The 15,226-nt window shown below is 46.3% G+C and overlaps 2 protein-coding genes across 4 annotated transcripts; one reads left to right on the plus strand and one right to left on the minus strand.

The window, feature by feature from the left end:
- HSBP1L1 (heat shock factor binding protein 1 like 1) lies at nucleotides 1–2,998 on the plus strand. Its single transcript, XM_084260463.1, has 4 exons — nucleotides 1–94; nucleotides 393–459; nucleotides 1,524–1,618; nucleotides 2,594–2,998. The coding sequence occupies exons 1-4, from the start codon at nucleotides 50–52 to the stop codon at nucleotides 2,645–2,647; spliced, it is 261 nt and encodes an 86-aa protein (XP_084116589.1). The 5' UTR covers nucleotides 1–49; the 3' UTR covers nucleotides 2,648–2,998.
- Nucleotides 2,999–5,122: 2,124 nt separating this feature from the next.
- TXNL4A (thioredoxin like 4A) lies at nucleotides 5,123–14,628 on the minus strand. 3 transcript variants are annotated; one of them, XM_084280004.1, is made up of 4 exons: nucleotides 14,578–14,628; nucleotides 14,243–14,416; nucleotides 6,287–6,390; nucleotides 5,123–5,582 (listed from the first exon to the last, which is right to left on the minus strand). In XM_084280004.1, the coding sequence occupies exons 2-4, from the start codon at nucleotides 14,393–14,395 to the stop codon at nucleotides 5,411–5,413; spliced, it is 429 nt and encodes a 142-aa protein (XP_084136130.1). In that variant the 5' UTR covers nucleotides 14,396–14,416; nucleotides 14,578–14,628; the 3' UTR covers nucleotides 5,123–5,410. The 3 variants fall into 3 exon arrangements, with proteins under 3 accessions (XP_084136130.1, XP_084136131.1, XP_084136132.1); XM_084280005.1 differs by lacking the exons at nucleotides 14,243–14,416; nucleotides 14,578–14,628 and adding an exon at nucleotides 12,323–12,394; XM_084280006.1 differs by lacking the exons at nucleotides 14,243–14,416; nucleotides 14,578–14,628 and adding an exon at nucleotides 9,139–9,433.
- Between the last annotated feature and the right edge of the window lie 598 nt (nucleotides 14,629–15,226).

Here is a 15,226-nt window from a genome sequence, read left to right on the forward strand (position 1 = left end):
GCGGCGGCCCGGGAGGCGGCCAGGGAGTCGCGGCTCAGGTCCGGAGGCGATGGCGACCGCCGACCCGCCGGGCGCCGGGGACCTCTCTCAGCTGGTGAGCGCGGGGATTGGCTCCTGCGGGGAGCCAGGCGGCGGGGAGCGGGTACCAAGTTTGGGGCGTCCTTGCTGCGGCGCCTGCCCCAGCACCCGGCACCGGGGCGGCCGAGGCGGAGAAGGGCAGAAGGACGGCGGGGAGAGGCGGGAAGACGCGTGGCCGGGACGCGGGGCCCGGTCGCTCGCCCCGGCCCGGCCGCCAGCCCCCGGGGCTCGCAGGGCCGTAGCTGCCCGCCGGCCGCGCCGCCCGGGGCTCCCGCTTCCCGCCCGCTTTCTCCCTGCGGTTTTTCCCCCCCCAGGCGGAAGATCTGCTGCATCAGCTGCAGGAGAATTTTCAAGCTCTGACCGACAAGATAACGCTGAGAAATATCCTCTGCTGAGCGCGGGGTCCGGGGGCTGCCGCGTTACGGGGTCTGGGGCTCCCACTGCTGCGCCCCCCCACCCCCCCTCCAACCCCGCCGGGCCGGGGCCGAGCTTAGCGGCCCCCCGGGCGTTACCAGGCGGGTGTCAGGAGGGGATTTCCCTTTGAAAACCGGGGCGGGCTTTTTTCTAAATCTCGAATTAAGCTGTAGCGACTGACGCCGCTTAACTTCTCTGAGGTAAGGACAGCTGGATTGCCCCCGAACTGCGTTCACTTTTCCCCTAGGAAGGGAATCCTGTGAGAGGTTGCCCCAAGAGCGGCGTGACCCCCTGTGAGCCAAGCCTGGTGCAGCAGCTCTTGCTTTCCCAGGAAAGCAAGCAGCGAATTATGTGTGAAGCTTCGGCGGGTGTATTAGAAAAGCAGTCGTCTTTAAAGACCTGGGTCCGCACACGGCTGCTTGGTGGTGCTCTGAAAGCGACTGCCAGCTCCAGGGCGTGGGAAGCTGAGCCCCCAAAAAGAGAACTGGGGGCCTGAAGGGGCTCTGAGCTTTCCTGTGAGGTGTATCTGCTCACGAGGCGTTCCTACAGATAGTAACTCTGCTTTTGGAAACGTGTCGATTGGTTAAACATGGTCCCATTTATTAACGTCGCTCCACCTTCCAGGAAGCGGCCGATGTCAGCACGCGGGTTCCGAGTGCATATGCTGACTGCACAGCACCACCTAAAACAGTCCCGTGGAAAAGAGAACAGCCTCTGACACAGAAGACACCCCAGTTGGCTCATGGGCACGCAGGAGGGCGCGTGAGAACATTTAACACTGGGACGTTAATCCGAGGCAAAAGGAAGGGGGCTTGTCGTGTAACACCACGACTTTGCGCGTGCTTCGTCCTGCGTTAGTGTTGCACGTGAGTAAGGGAGAGGCTGAGAGACCTCATGAGACATCTGGAAAAAAGATTCTTGGGTTGAGGTTTTTGGTTTGGTTTTTTTTTTTTATCACAGAAGGGAAAAAAAATCCCTACCCTTATAAATGTACAGAATTCCTTTTTATAAAGTTATCTTTAACTTTTTACTGGAAGAAATGGGCGAGCGGATTGATGACCTTGAGAAGCATGTTGCTGACCTGATGACAGAGGCTGGGATAGAAAACACCGATGAGGAGTTAACAGTAAAGAAACTTAATTTTTACTGTATTTTGTGTATTCCCTCTTAGTTTTGAGCTATGGGCAGCACCTAGCACGACAATATTCTTTACACAGTTATCATATCTGCAACTTACTTGGATTTTGAAGTCTACCAGGGTATTTTAAAATACTTTGACACTGGATTACTTTTTGGCAAGACCTAAAGAATGCTGCTGCTTTTTCAACAAAACACAACCTGTAGTTTGCTCTGTCTGCTCCAGCTGAGCACCAGATACAAGGGGCAGTAGTGCAAGGTGAGCTGAGACCGAGCATTTGGACTAAAAGGTGTGTGGCTTAAAATGCTCCCGCCCACCACTCCTGTGCCTCAGGTGAGCTCACCTAGTTGCCTGAGGAGTCTGGCTGGTAGGGATTTACCTGCAACTCCTCTTAAGCCTGCTTTAGCTTCCCAGCAGGGCACACCTCTTAAATGCACACACAGCAGCACTTTGTACTTGTGGCAGCAAGACGGAGGGGGTGGAAGGATAATTCGAGTAGCGTTGCCAAACACAGTGCAGTGTAAAATCATGCTGGTGTAGGACTGCATGCCAGGTTTTGTATCGCTGTCTGTTGGAAATGCCACACACACCCCCTCCCCCCCCCGCCATGGATGCCTTAGCGTTCTTCATATTTATCAGACAGCGTTGCTTCCGCATTCTGAGGGTGCGAGTGGTGCCTTCTTCCTGTTGTTGCATGTTTTCCTCGTTTGAGCTGAGACAGGTCAATTAATTTAGCCATTTAGAGACTGCTTACGCAGTGAGAGACAGGAGTGTCTGTAAATACACTGCACTAATTTAGGCATCTTTTAACCCTGATGTCTTTTTCATGATAAGCTATGAAATAATTTTCAGAAAACCCAGGAAGATGGAAGTGCAACTGTACACAGATCTTCCCATCTTCCTGCTGCATGGCACGCATGAATAATTGAAACACTAACCTACTTACTCACTGTTTCTTTGAAGGATGGAGATGAGGATGGGATCCAGAAAGATAGAGGGAGAAGAGCACAGCACTGAATCCAGGAGTTTACAGTTGGTGCCAACAGTCACAAAAAGCAGCAGTGAAAACAAACACATTTGCATCATGTCACGATACAATCTCAATTATTTTTTTCTAACTACTGCCCCAGGAAAAAATAAGTAGAATGCTGGGTTATATTAATGTAAATGGGACACTGGATTTCCTGTAATGGGGAAAGAAATGTCAATTTCAGAGGAGGCAAACCCAGAAAACCATACCCTATACAGTGAACTTATCCAGCCATAAATTTTTTCAATGTATGTAAATGTATTTAATGGTATAAAAAAAATTTCATGTTTCTCTGTTGCCTAACTGAAAGGTTCTCAGAATAACAAAATCTTTCTATGAAAAAACTCCATTTGCATGTGCTGTGGGTGCTAAGGGAGCTGGTAGAAGTCATTGCTAGGCTGCTCTCCATTATCTTTCGGAAGTCAAGGGGAACAGGAGAGGTGCCTGAGGACTGGAGGAAAGCAAATGTCACTCCAGCCTTCAGAAAGGGCAAGAAGGAGGACACAGGTAACTACAGACCAGTCAGCCTCACTTCCATCCCTGGAAAGGTGATGGCACAACTTATTCTCAGAGCTGTCTCTGGGTATATTGAGAACAAGAGGGTCATTAGGAGCAGTCAGCATGGTTTTACCAAGGGGAAGCCATATCTTTGGGGCCTCCTCCGGACTCACTCCAACAGCTCTGTGTCTTTCCTGTTCTGGGGATCCCAGAGCTGGACACAGCACTCCAGATGGGGTCTCACAGGAGCAGAGTAGAGGGGCAGAATTGCCTCCCTTGACCTGCTGGCCACACTGTTCTTGATGCAGCCCAGGACACAGTTGGCCTTCTGAGCTGCCGGCGCACGCTGCCGGCTCATGTTGAGCTTGTCATCGATCAGCACCCCCAAGTCCCCCTCCTCAGGGCTGCTTTGATCACTGTAGATTTGCAGACTCTGGGGAGGGGGACAGGCTGAAGAAATGGGCCAACAGGAACCTCATGAAGTTCAAAGGCAAGAGCCAAGCCTGAGCTCTAGCACAGAGTGAACTTATGCTGCGCAGCAGTTGTGAGGGGCTGGCTGGCACACAGCTTTGCAGGAAAGGAGTGGCATGTGCTGCACATGTTAAACATGAGTCAGCAGGGCGTCCTGGCATCCAAGGCTGCAGCCACATACTGCTCAACATCAGCACCAGAACAGCCAGCAGGTCATTCTTCAATTCCTGTGAGACCACTGCCAGAATAACGTTTCAAGAAATACACTGTTATGAGGGAGTTAACACAGAGGACCACCAGGATACGTTAGAAAAGAAGGCATAGGAGGGTGTGAGAGAGTTCTGTTCAGCCTTAAGACTACAGCTTCTTGCTGGCAACCAGCCCATGGTAGAGCACAGGGAACTCTTCCTGAAGGTGACACAAGAGTCAACAGACACAACCTGGAACACAGGAAACTCCAGCTAGATGCAAGGAACACTTTTTTTTCCACTATGAGGGTGCTGAAGTAGTAGAACAGGCTTTCCAGAAAGGCTGAGGAATCTCCATCCTTAAGAGACAGTCAACAGTGGACACACTTCTAGGCAACCTCTTTGACCAGGAGAATTGTGGTCCTTTCCAACATAAATCATTCTGTAACCACCACCATGAACCAGATGAACTTAAGCACAAATCAAGACGTTGTGTTTTATTTCCTTGAGTTATTCTAAATCCTCCAAACCACACTTGATGGTAAAAAAGCATATTATTTACTGGACCAAAATTCACCCCTTTCTGCATAGTCTGACTTGTTTGGTTTTTTTTAATCTTGTAAATATTATCAGCTTGAAAAAAAACCCAAACAAAAAACTCCCACAACCCCCAAACAAAAAGAAACCCTAAACCCCTTAACAACCTTGTCAGAAATATCATGGAAACTCCAAAAGCTGTGCCACAGTTGAAATCCAAGCCAGGTCTCATGAGTAAACATGCATTTTAGCCTACCATTAGGCAAACTGGAGGTCAAATGAAGGCACCGCTCACCCTTTATTCAGCTGTTGTGTACGCAGCCAGCTCCAGATCTGCAATTACCCTTTGGCACTGCAGGATCTATTAAGTACTTAGAACTGACTACTGTATGCATAACCACTGTTAAAAAGAAAAACACATCCATCACCCTAAGTCAATTAAATTGATGGGGGGGAAAAGGCGTGGGAGAGGTTCTGCTAAATATTAATGAATGCACCTTAGTGGTTTTATTCTTATTTTTAGTGGATACTGAAGACCAAGATATAGGCAAGGAAATCCTGACAGAAGCCATAAGCCTTCACCTTCAACATTATGACTTTGCATCCAATTACATTTGTTTTCATATTCCAATTTGATCAGCTAAAGAAAACCAAAGTGCGTAAGTGTAACTCACTTTATTCTTTTAAGAAAAGCTGTAGTATAGTTTTCCCAATATTTGTGTGACGAAGCCAAACAAAACCAGTTGAAATGCTTTCCTGCAAGCAGGCTTTTTATGTACAAAAATACATAATACCAAAAGGAAAACAGAGTAAAGTCTTCAAAAATAAAATAAAATCACCTGAAATTCAGGTACAGTATTACTGCAGTCAGACAGTTCCAGGCTTTGTGTCTTCTGCGTTTCCAAACAGACTTCAAACCTTTGAAATAATTCAAAACACGCTCAAAATTGAAGGTTTTGTAGGGTTTTTTTAATATATATATATATATGTAAATGCATACACAAGAATAAATTTCAGTGAACGCAGGGTTAAAAAAGAGGCAGCCCCAGAGCCACGTCAGTATCTGTACTTGGTGGAATAATCTTTGGGCGACACCACCAGACCCCGGCCTTTGCGGGCTCCTCTGTAAACAGTTTCTATGATGTCGATCATCTCTTGCTTATCTTCCATCGCCCAGTTGATCTTGTTGTTATTACCTGTACCTAAATCAATCATGATGTGTTTGTTCCTTTAAAGGGAGGGGAAGAAAAAAAAAAACAAACCATAAACAAAACCAGGCAAGTTAACAGGGTATTGTAACTCAGAAACAAACTTTATATCCCCCCCCACCCCCCCCAAGAATACTCTGTAGGATTCAGAACCAGCCCTTATAACATAAATAGTGTTGGAAAACAAGCTTCAGAGAATCCACTCCTGTCACTGGAGTTGACCTTTTACTGCCAGAGCAAAGACTGCACACACCTCCCCACGCCTGCCACTCTAGGTGACTGTGCTTCAGCATATTCCTCACTGTTCACACTGCTTTCCCACTACAGCCCCCCTCCAGGCAGAGTCCCGTGCTTGTCCACAGCACATGACCTCACCAGCGTAGATGCCTCACCTCCAAAGAGCGTTAATACTTTGGGTATATCTTTAAAGCAAGCTTGACAGGCTGGAGTGTCATGTTACTGCAGCATTCTGCACAGGGAGTTTCAGATCTGAAACTAAACCCAATGGGTAATAAAAGCAGTTCTCACTATCACTACTTTGTACTCTATTATCAAAACACTGCTAGAAGGCTAACTGGAAAACAGGCTGTTTCCTTACTTAATCAGTTTACTCTTTTTGTAGAGCAATGAAAATATAAGCCTCAAGTATGCTGGTATTTATTTAGAAGTGACCTGTCAGACACTGCATTTGACATGCAAAATATTTAACTGAACCATCAGGTACCTGAAGAAAAACATGACGGTACAGGGATCGTACAACTCGTACATCTTGTTGAAGTCTGGTACTTCAGTGATGTCCACAAGATAAATAACAGCAAAGTTTTTTACCTTAACAGAAGAAAACACAAAGTATAAAAGCAATATTTATTACCACACCTTTGTTTATTTGTGTTGCTGATTAAAAGACTTCCATTATTGCAAAACTTATTTTCCAAAATATTGAGTCATAATATTTTATGTCACATAACAGCAGGCTTGCCATTATTTCCAACCTTAATGGCCAATTAACATGGAAAATATTTTCCAGTATAGACAAGACCCTCATTTCACAGTATCAATTGGCAAGATACTACGCTAAATCAACACCCAGAGAAACAAGTGCCCTATGTATACACAGCTGAGACCTCAGAGTGGCTTACACAGCTCTGAACAAGCAGAGTAACTGCTTTGTGCAAGCCAAGCTGACACATTCTGCCTCAGTCATCAGCTGCTTATAGACTTCAGAAAATTAATGATCTAAAAACGCCTTCGTGCCTGCCTCCACGCATTTTTTTTCCCTCTAAACCAACCAATCTGTTTAACAAGGTTCAAAATGAAAATAAAACTGGTAATTTGATAATCAAAACTGATAGCACTTTTTTTTTCTCTTGAGAGGTGTAAAGCTAAAACAGGAGCTTGAGAACTGAATTCATAATGAAAAAAAAAAGACCTTGATGAGAAGCTATTTTCTGGGCAATTCTGGTAAAACGGGCCTTCATTTTGCAGAATTACCAAGTTAAATGCACAAGAATCTCTCCCCTTTGTTGATGTGTTCATGCCTGAAAGAAAGCCATGTCACATGTGTCTCCTAGATGTGGCATATCTGACCTTAAGTGGAATTCGGGGAAGTTTTAGTTTCTAATCTTAATTCATACAACTATAGTCGAAATTACCATACACACAGACAAAACAAATTACTAGACACCTAAAATACACACAACTTTAAATGCAGTCATGCATTACAACATGAATGCACATCCTCCCCCCCCCCCCCCCACTCCCTACAAATACCATTTTGGCTCTTCCTGTTTTACCACCAGGCAAAATTACCAGCCTGAGGTAACACGTGTAGTCTAAGATTTATTACAGATTTACTGTTTGTCACAGTACTTCCCAGTTGTTAGCTTTGCCATCAGACATCTGGAAATGCTATGATGAGTAAACTTCCTACGTGGTGTAAATATGGTTTCTTTTAGTCCACAAAACAGGATTAGACTGTACCAGAAAAGTATTATGATGTATCCTGTACTTAAACATTGAAAAAAGCATGGAAATGTTACAAAAGAACAGAAGCACACAGTAAATAAATTCTGATAGACTTCTGCTTCAAGAGAGTTTCTAAATTATTAAAAATTAATTACACTTCAAATATGTAAAAGTGTTAGTAGCAAAGGAAGTAAAATCTCTTCTGGCCCAAACCGGTACTTAAATTGTTTTTATTGTGCTTTTATGGAGTCAAATATAATCCTGGACTGTCAATAATCTAATGAAAACAGCCCATTTAATCCGTGTTGTGAAACAGGCAAGAGGTAAAGCCCTGAAATCCCAAATTAGTCACAACGCCAAACTCCAACACCCTCTGAAGGGATCGCTGGTGCCCACCTCTGTTTCACATGAACGATTTCTAGGGAACCTAATGGAATGTTCAGAGCCAGCCACTGAGCTGAGGGAGCGACTGAAGTTACTCCCTGGTTAGCCTTAGGAGGCAAAAAGTTATTTGCTGGCTCATTTTCTCCCACCATTTCTTCTTCCATCCTGCTGACATTTTTAACACCAGCAGCACAGCTTCACCACGTGGGGAAATCTCTGCACCACATTCAGCAACTCTGCCAAACTCCTCTTTGAACAATTGTTTAATTTGGGGATTATAAAATGGTTTTAAGTTAAACAAAGCACCGATACAACATTCTTAGGACCTGCTTTGTTCACTGAAAGATTAGTTCAAGGAGATGATTCACCACACAAGACAACTACAAAAGCCCTGTCAGAACAAAATTTTCCTTCCAAGAAGTGTGTACTCCACACAGGACTGGAACAAAACCCAACTTTAAACTTAGTTTTATATTAGATACATTTAATTTAGTTCAGCTGTTGCAGAACCAGAAATGCTGGTCACTAGTTATGAACATCAACAGCCTGGGATTTTTAGAAAAGAGAACCAGACTACTCAAGTCTTAAACAAATTATTACTCAAATCTAACTCAAAAGGACTGGATCATTCAAATCACCTTTGCACAGATTATATCCAAGTTACCACCATAACCCAAGTAACTCAGGCATTAATGTCTCTCCTCTGCAGGAATAAAAGCACAGCTACCTACTTTCATAGACGTGAAACTGCTGAACCTGCTCAAAAGCTCGTAGGAAGCATAAAGCAGAGCTCAAAGCCAGATACCGACTCCCAAATTTTAATTCAGGTTTAAAAAAGGCTCTATTCTTTCCCCCTTGCTTTCTTAACCTACAGCCTCACATGGTTACCACTCCAAAAACAATCAGCTAGCAACTTCACTGAGCAAGGATGTTGTTCTGTTGAATTTGGTCACTGGGTGCCCAGGCTGCCCATGACACGGGCTTTGCCCTGCAACACTCCAGCAGCAGCCAGAGGTTGGGGATTCAGGCCCAAGGATGAATTCCACAAAAACCTGGGTAAAAGGTGGAACAGGGTGGTGCAGAAGCACTGCAGTGCCGCGCCAGACTGGGCAGGCTTGCCACCAGGACACATTATTTCAACACAAGGCAAGCCCTGCAGAACTACCTAAATGTGTCTCCCTGCATAATACTGAAGCACAGTATTTTACAGCCTGAAGCAGCACTTACTGTCTCAGGCACAACACTGGAGCCAAGGGTCAGCAGGAAGCAGCCAGCTTCGCAGCAGTACCGTGCAGCATCGGAGCCAGCCTCACACACACTGGTTCTAATGACAAGGCTTCAGCTTAGGCTTCATTTTAAGCAAAAGAAATGGAAGTTATTTCTGGATGCAGGGGTTGACCTCTACTTCAGCTAGTAAGTCTGCTGAAACAAACCAAAGGTTAACTGCTCCCTATCCATCGGGAAGCAAATCCATCCCCCAGAGAGAGCTGTCAGTTCAGAAACTGCATTCCTACACAGGACAAGCTTCACCATCTTCTCAAGGCAGTGGCTGCTAAGAAATGTTCTGACTGTGGACACAGTATGGAGAGCCCTCAGAACAAGAATTAAATACAACTCTGAGCAAGCAACCACACTGGATAAACGCAGGTGCAACTGTAACAACTCCGCTGGGGCTGTTAATGCAAACCAAGACTTCACTGCCCAGACAACATGCAAAGTAAAGTTGGGGCATTTTAGAAACTGAACACAAAAACCTAAGCTGGTTCTGAAAGTACTGAACTTCATAACACACAGTAAATTCGCTGCAGTAAGTCAGCTGCTTTCTGGAAACAGCCCAACAAAATAAAAACCCCTCCAGCAGCAGACCTCCTTTTGGACAGCTCCATACTTGTTGGACACCTGAAGATAAAAGTGTTCTCAGCAATACAGATACTAACTTTTGAATTTATTTATTTATGACACTGACTTCCTTTATCCATCTTTCAATTCAAAACTGTGTCTTACCCGACTATCGTAGCCCCTGTCCATGGGGACAGGATGGAGTAAGAGACAAAAAGCCAAATGGCAGCATGAATTTTTTAAAATTTTTTTCAGACTGATGAATTTAGCTTCAAATTTGGTTGTATTTTGTTCTGGTGTTTGGGGTTTGGGTTTTTTTTTAAATTACTGTGACTTCCTACGTTAGTCAGGGGGTTATAGAAAAACCAAAAGTACATTACTGCCTAGCCACAGTTACAGGCTATTTTAATACAGTTCTGTGAAGTATTTGCCTGAGTGGACTACTATTAAATCTTTAAACAGAATGGCTCAAGACTATAAAGCAGAGGAGTCTATAGGACCCTCAACATCAAATACAGATTCTGTATTCCATCTTAATCAAAACCACATACTTCCTGGTCAATAGGAAACACAAATGTAGTTAAAATCACATGCCAGATGAAATAAATCTCATTTGTCCTCCCAAAGTTCACCTTCCCAACTCTATTAACATCATCTAAAAAAAAATAAAAATGCATTACTACAATGAGACTGCCAAATGAATAAAATCTATGACCATGAAGATCCACAACAATCATGAAGTTTCTTTACATTTCTGCAATACTTTTTTGCTGCTGCTGCTAAGATTTCAGCTCCCTTCAAGAAGCAACTCTCACAGCCAAACGTTACCTTACGGCCCAAACTGCATCGAGCAAATACTTGAGGAAATCTGACAAGATCTATGATTTCATCCTATCTTCCTAGCCAGTTTTTAGGCAACGTTTATCTTTAGATATCTTATGGATCTGGAGGCCCCAGTACAAGAAGAATGTGGAACTGTTGGAGAGGGTTCAGAGGAGGCCACAAAGCTGATTAGAGGGCTGGAGCACCTCCCCTTCAAGGAGAGGCTGAGGGAGCTGGGCTTGTTCAGCCTGGAGAAGAGAAGGCTGCGGGGGGACCTCACTGCAGCCTTCCAGTACCTGAAGGGAGCAGAGAAACAGGAGGGGAATCAACTTTTTAAAAGGGTACAGGACAATGGCAGGACAAGGGGGAATGTATTAAAACTAAAGGAGGGAATGTTTAGATTAGATATTAGAGGGAAGCTCTTTACAGAGAGAGTGGTGAGGTGCTGGAACAGGCTGCCCAGAGAGATGGTGGATGCCCCGTCCCTGGAAGTGTTCAAGGCCAGGTTGGATGGGGCCCTGGGCAACCTTGTGTAGATTCAGGCCTGAGGTTGGTGGCCCTGCCTGTGGCAGAGGGGTTGGAACTCTGATCCCTGGGGTCCCTTCCAGCCCAGACCGTTCTATGGACAAAGAAATCAGAGGGGGAGAAAAAAATTACAGGAACTGAGATTAGCTTTTGCAACACATCATTTGAGCTGAAGAAGCTTAGCACACTTGCATCACTGAACTGAAAGAGGCTGCAAGCACAGGAAATACAAACTCAAAAGTCTATACTGTCAATTCCTGCTAATCTTGCCATAAGCTTGTGTGATAAGTTTATAGGGGGAAAGACAAAGACATACTGCTCAGAGCAATACTCAAAGCTAACCATTTTCCAAACTACAGACATGAGTAAATAGATTAGCTTTGCTCAACTTTAATTACAAACACCAGCAACTATAATACCAATATGGAGTTTTTTAATAGCTCACTCTTTCCCCACCCTTCTTTCTCTTCCTCTCTCACTTTCCATGTAGCCTGCACAAAAAAAGCAGTTTTGATTAAAAGCCACAGCTACTCACACTTCTGCTTAAAATGACATAAATGCAAAACATTTAAGCAATCCTCTCTACACCCACAGTGCAGCCTGCTAAAGTGACCTGGTTTACACAAGAGAGTCTCTGATTTACAGCATTCAGTCCTATGTATATCGTCTCTTTAAAATAATTCTTTAGAAAGGAGCATTACAGTAATACAGCAGCCATTGCCCTGTATTTCAGGGGATGGGTTTTTATAATTGCAAGCCTCTTTTAATAAGGTGTTATTTTTAAAACAGGTGTTCCAGAGAAATTTTGTGAAACTCAGTTCTTAGATGTTTTGTTGCACACCTGACAAAGCAAAAGTCTAACATCCTACTACTAACATTTGTTTTGAAACTCAGTGAAACCTTACTTTTTTCCATCTAACCCAGGGAGTGGGGGGAAAGGTCAACTGTGAGCAAAGTACATTTCAGTGAAGATAATCTGCTTTGTGTTTTTATATACTACTGTTCTAGTTTAGTTGCCTTCCAAAAGGATTCAAACTGAAAAAAAAAACCCAGATAAATATAACTGCTACTCAAAAATATGCTGCAGACTGAAAGGATATTGCACCATGGTAACAAGTGTAAAGTATGGCTACATTCTCTTCAAATGTAGCATGCAACTACAGTACATTAACATTCTGTATTATTCTCCAGTACAAACACCTGTACAAGTGGAACTTTTACTCACTCTTTAAAACAGCAGAGATCCAAGCATGGCTTGTAAGCAAGAGGATGAGGAAGGATCTCCCCCTTTAATTTGCCATTTCTGCAGAGGGAGATTTTTAAGTAAAGAAGTTACATTGTTCTTTCTTCCCCCAGTCACCCCTAACTGCCAATATGCCTGCCAAATTGTCAAGCACCCTGCCAAAAGTCGATACTAACAGTATCTGCACATAAGACACTCCCACCACATTAAACAAAAAGCTAATAAATTAAACCATGCCACAACTCCTTACTATATTCTATCTTAACATTTGGCTATAGGCATAGATCTTTCATTGTAGAGATTTTATAGACAGAAAATCATTTATTCAAAAATAACATTAAAAGAGAAACAAACACACCACAAAAAAACCTCTACATCAAGTCATAAAGTATGCACACAATTTTGTAGGAAGACAGCTGAGTCCTTTTCCTACCCAAGTTACCATCTCTCATCCAGATTTTTTTTTGTTTGATTTTTTATGTGGTCCAGTTGAAGAAGAGCTGTCAATTTTCTACATCTGTCACTATGCAACACCTTTACAAAATACAGGGAAAGGTATATTATAGATGATTGTGTATGTTAACGGCCTAATTTTTCTTCAGTATCTATCTTGAGTGAGTGAACACCTGCCAGTAGACATTCAGTTTCCATCTGAAAATGGCTTCAGACTGTGGCTCCTAAAATTTAATTCAGCCCGTGGAACTCAATGGAATGCCATCTACCACCACAAACAGGAGCACTACGGGCTTGGGGGAAGGGTGGCTGGAGAGCTGCCCAGCAGAGAGGGACCTGGGGGTGTTGACTGATGTGAGCCAGCAGTGTGCCCAGGTGGCCAAGAAGGCCAACAGCATCCTGACCTGCATCAGGCACAGTGTGACCAGCAGGGCCAGGGAGGTGATCTCACCCCCTACTCAGCCCTGGTGAGGCTGCAACTCAAGTACTGTGTGCAGTGTTGTGTGACACAGTACAGGAAGGACACTGAGGTGCTGGAGAGAGTGCAGAGAAAAGGCAACTAGGCTGATTAGGGGTGTGGAGAACAGGTCTTATGAGGGGAGGTTGAGGGAGCTGGGGCTGTTCGACCTGGAGAAGAGGAGGCTGAGGGGAGACCTCATCGCTCTCTACAGCTACCTGAAAGGAGGTTGCAGGTGTTGGCCTCTCCTCCCCAGTGACTAGCGGCAGGACAAGAGGGAACGGTCTCAAGCTGCACCAAGGGGGTTCAGCTTGGATATTAGTAAACATTTCTTCACCAAAAGAGTGGTGAAGCACTGGAACAGGTTGCCCAGGGAAGCGGTGGAGTCGCGGTCCCTGGGGGTGTTTAAGAAAAGGCAGATTAGGTGCTTCAGATGGTTATTGGTTCGGTGGTGTAGGGCTGCCAGCTGGGCTTCATGGTCTTGAAGGTCTTTTCCAACCTTGATGGTTCTATGAAATAGTATCACTGACAGATTGACCAACACCATCCAGTGTATTTTAAGACTTCACAATTTTTAAATGCCAAAATTAAAGTAACTCTTTGAGTTATTCAAATGGAAATCTGAAGCTACTACACATTCTCATTGCAAAGTGAAAGTGCAGCATTGCCTGCAGCCACGGCAGTCCTGCTACCAGGCACTTGTTCCTGCTTGAATGCTGACATTCACTCAATAATGGATTATTAACAGGCAGTGATTCTGACTTCAGAACTTGCAACACTCCTTTCACCACGTTAAATACCACAAACATCAAGGCAGCCGGTGACTTCAGGAGACACTCACGAAAGCGAACCAAGCAGCTTCCCTGCTGCCTCCTAAAGCAGGAATAGCTCTCCAGAAACCAACTTGTGACCTGCCTCAGGCTTCGCATTTCTACTCCCTTGAAAGGCAGAGCGCAGCGAAGCGGCCCCCTCGCGTTACAGCCGCCGCTCACCTTCTCAGCAATGCTGTACACCACTTCGTCCATTTTCATGCAGGTCGGGTCCCAGTCGTGCCCGAAGCGGATGACCACGACGCGGTCCTCCTCGGAAAGGATGGCCTGGTCCACCTGCCAGCCGTTGTGTAGGTGCGGCAGCATGTACGACATCCTGGAGGGCGGGTGGCAGGCCTGCGGGGCGACAACAACCGCCCGGGGATGACAGCCCGGCCTGACCTCGCACGGCGCCGCCGGCCCCGCACCCCCGCCCCAGCTTTCAGCGCCCGACACCGATCCCGATCCCGAGCCCGCCCAACCCCCCCCCCCCCCGTCCCGCCCCGTCCCCGCCGCACCCCGTGGGCGCCTTTCTCTCAGCGAAACAGGCCTCCGCAGACAGCCCCGGCGACGAGGCGGAAGTGACGGAAGGCGCTCGCACGACCCGGCACGCAGTTGGGGAACGCGCTTCCGCCCTGCGGAGGGGTGGGGCGGGGCTTCCAGCATGGGGGGGGTTGGGGCACAGCGCGGCGAAGGGGCGGGGGAGGCCGCTTGGACCATACCAAGTGTGGAGGCGAGCGGGGAGGGTGGAAGAGCCGATTGGGACGTTCCGGGGGGGGGGGGGGGGGGCCGAGGTTGCAGAGGCCCGGGGCGGGAGTCGCCGCTTTGTGGCGGCGGGAGCCCCTGGCTGTAGGGCCGTGCCCGGGCAGAGGCGTTGTCCTTTCTCGGGTCGCTGTGCCCTCCGTCCCACCCGCTGTGGAGCCAAGCCCGAGCGAGGGGGCCTGGGTTGGGGCCTTGCCCCTGAGCGATGATGGCCAGGAGGGCAGCCCAAGCGGCAGGTGGCTCCCTGGAGGTGTGTCCCTTCTGCCCGAGAGGCCAGGTGCGCCCAAGCGGGTGGGCAGGTCGTGCTGCCCGCCTCCTGCCCTGGGCCACGGGCAGCTCCCCTCGCAAGCGGGGACAGGGAGCCATGCCACCGTGCTTGAGTACGAAACGGAGGCGACCACAGCC

The sequence above is a fragment of the Gallinula chloropus genome, assembly GCF_964237585.1.
Source record: "Gallinula chloropus genome assembly, chromosome: 2".
NCBI classification, from domain to species: Eukaryota; Metazoa; Chordata; class Aves; order Gruiformes; family Rallidae; genus Gallinula; species Gallinula chloropus.

What these genes read in the sequence shown, in the direction of transcription:
- TXNL4A (XM_084280004.1), bottom strand. Translation starts at nt 14,395, where the DNA reads ATGTCGTACATGCTGCCGCACCTACACAACGGCTGGCAGGTGGACCAG. An exon ending in TGTACAGCATTGCTGAGAAG is followed by an intron (nt 6,391 to 14,242) that starts GTGAGCGGCGGC and finishes TCTTCTGTTAAG; the next exon opens with GTAAAAAACTTTGCTGTTAT. An exon ending in ACCGTCATGTTTTTCTTCAG is followed by an intron (nt 5,583 to 6,286) that starts GTACCTGATGGT and finishes CTCCCTTTAAAG; the next exon opens with GAACAAACACATCATGATTG.
- HSBP1L1 (XM_084260463.1), top strand. Translation starts at nt 50, where the DNA reads ATGGCGACCGCCGACCCGCCGGGCGCCGGGGACCTCTCTCAGCTG. An exon ending in CGACAAGATAACGCTGAGAA is followed by an intron (nt 460 to 1,523) that starts ATATCCTCTGCT and finishes TTAACTTTTTAC; the next exon opens with TGGAAGAAATGGGCGAGCGG. An exon ending in ACACCGATGAGGAGTTAACA is followed by an intron (nt 1,619 to 2,593) that starts GTAAAGAAACTT and finishes GTTTCTTTGAAG; the next exon opens with GATGGAGATGAGGATGGGAT.